We start from the raw sequence: 2,579 nt of genomic DNA, 5'->3' as shown, positions 1-2,579 counted from the left end.
AAGATTGAATTGAATTCAATGTAATGTATATGCACATAAATGATAATGTAATAATATTATAATACAAATTATATATATAATTCATAAGTGTATATATATATATATATATATATATATATATATATATATATATATATATATATATATATATATATATATATATATATATATATATATATATATATATATATATATATATATATATATATATATATATAATTAAAAGTTATACTTGATTTTTTTTACATTATAAATAGGGACTAAGGATACATAATTGTTCAAGCCATCTATCTCTCTTTCATAATTTTACACTATAGTATTTATTTCTCTTCTGTAGCTAGTGCAACCAGTAACCATGTCATCAGCAGCAGAAAAAACCAACATCAACATTCTCATGGTGTCAATGGCCTTACAAGGTCATGTCAATCCCATGTTAAACTTTGCTAAACACCTTGTTACAAAGGGTGTTCATGTCACCATAGCCACAACCGAAGAAGGTCGTGCACGAATGCTCAAAAATACTGATCAGAATTTATCTGACTCAGGGATCCGTCTCGAGTTCTTCTCAGATGGTCTCAGCATCGACTTCGACCGCTCCGATACAAAAACTGTAATCAACACCCTACGTGAAAAGGGTCCTAAAAACCTTTCAAATCTCATCGAAAACCTCAGCAAAAATCAAACATTTTCAGGTGTTATTGTCAACCCCTTTGTTCCTTGGGCTGTTGATGTCGCAGCTGAATATCAAATCCCTTGTGCATTGCTTTGGATCCAAGCTACTGCTTGCTATTCGATTTACTATCGTTACATCAAGAACACTGATGTTTTTCCCAAGTTGGAGGATCCTAATGAGAAGGTGCAATTACCTGGACTACCAACGTTAGAGGTAAGAGATCTTCCTTCCATGATTCTTCCTTCTAGTCCTATTCAGTTTAAGGAGATTATTGCTGATTTTATCAAAGCTTTGGATAAAGTGAAATGGGTTCTAGGTGCTTCATTTTTCGAAATTGAGGACGAGATAGTGAAATCAATGGATTCCCTAACTCCGATATATAATATCGGACCATTGATTCCACCTTCTCTATTAGGTGAAAAGGAGACAAGTAATGTTAGTGCTGATATGTGGAATGCTGAAGATTCATGCATAGAATGGCTTAACACTAAACCAAACTCATCAGTTATTTATATATCATTTGGTAGTTTGGTTGTGTTGTCGAAAAATCAGATGAGTAACTTAGCCACAGCTTTGAAGAATAGCAACAACAATTTTTTGTGGGTTGTTAAGCCAGCAAATAACGGAGGATATGCATCAGAGGATCCGGCCTATGAATTACCAAAAGAGTTCTTGGAAGAAACACAAGGGAGAGGTTTGATAGTAAAATGGTGTGCACAAACGAAGGTGTTACAGCACCCTGCAGTGGCTTGTTTTATAAGTCATTGCGGCTGGAACTCGTTACTCGAGACACTGATAACTGGTGTGCCTGTTATTGGTTATCCTTCTTGGACTGATCAACCAACTAATGCTATGCTTGTTGAGAAAGTGTTTAAGAATGGGGTGAGAATTAAAGCTGGAGAAGATGGAGTTGGAAGTGTTGAAGAGATTGAGAGGTGTGTTTATGAGGTTGTGGAAGGGCCTAATGCTGGTGAGTATAAGAAGAGGGCTTTGGAGATTAAAGAAGCTGCAAAAAAAGCTTTGCAGGAAGGTGGCAGCTCTAGTGCTAATGTCAATAAGTTTCTTGGTGAATTGAAGGATAAAAATGGTCCAAAATCCAAAAAGCCTACAGTGATTGGGAGGCTCGGATCAACAATGGGGACAGGAATCACAAAAATCAAAGAGATGTTGTCTAGAGTAATCTATGGAAGCGGATGCGGACGCTGAACAACTCTAGTGATGAAATTTAAGTTGATGTAGCATCACTTTAACTATAGGGTGGTTCCTAATTCATATTGATTAAGTCTGTAGCTCATCTAAAATTAAATAAAAATCGTTAATGTAGCGACATTTAATTTTTTTTTTTTATAAATTTGTATTAATAATTATAGCTTGGAATGAACATCGACCTTTATACTTGTTCTTATAGGATGTGTATCTAATTACAGTACCCGTTATCTAAAATTCTAATAAAAATAAATTGATACTCTTTCTCCGTCGCATGAACAACAACCTTTATACTCGAATCTGTATCGTTTGAGTACTTAAGTATCCGTACCCGTTAACCATAATTCTAGGAAGAATAATGTGAGACTATCTCTCCCCCTACATTGACAACAACCTTTATACTCGTTCTAGTATTCTATAGATACCTAAGTACCCGTACTCGTTATCCACTAATGAAAATAAATCTATCAATTGAACAATAATTTAAATTTTTTACTATTTAATTATAAAACAAACGAACATTTATAGTAAAATGTGTAATAGTTTAACTGTGATGTATTCTTTTAAAGAGATATACATGCATTTTTATAAGATGATATAAATTAAAATATATAAATATACCTCGTACATGTATGGGACAGGGTGGTACTAAAGTACCTGTACTCACGCTCATACCCGCTTATTTAATAAGTAATAACTT

At 33.8% G+C, this 2,579-nt stretch overlaps 1 protein-coding gene across 1 annotated transcript; it reads left to right on the top strand.

Annotated features, from left to right (window-relative positions):
- The first annotated feature begins 296 nt into the window (after nt 1-296).
- On the top strand, nt 297-1,991 carry LOC131607348 (UDP-glycosyltransferase 84B2-like). Its single transcript, XM_058879366.1, has one exon. The coding sequence runs from the start codon at nt 356-358 to the stop codon at nt 1,877-1,879; it is 1,524 nt and encodes a 507-aa protein (XP_058735349.1). The 5' UTR covers nt 297-355; the 3' UTR covers nt 1,880-1,991.
- Nucleotides 1,992-2,579: the final 588 nt, after the last annotated feature.

The sequence above is a fragment of the Vicia villosa genome, linkage group LG1 (assembly GCF_029867415.1).
Source record: "Vicia villosa cultivar HV-30 ecotype Madison, WI linkage group LG1, Vvil1.0, whole genome shotgun sequence".
NCBI lineage: Eukaryota > Viridiplantae > Streptophyta > Magnoliopsida > Fabales > Fabaceae > Vicia > Vicia villosa.
This window is presented reverse-complemented; position numbering and strand designations above follow the sequence as displayed.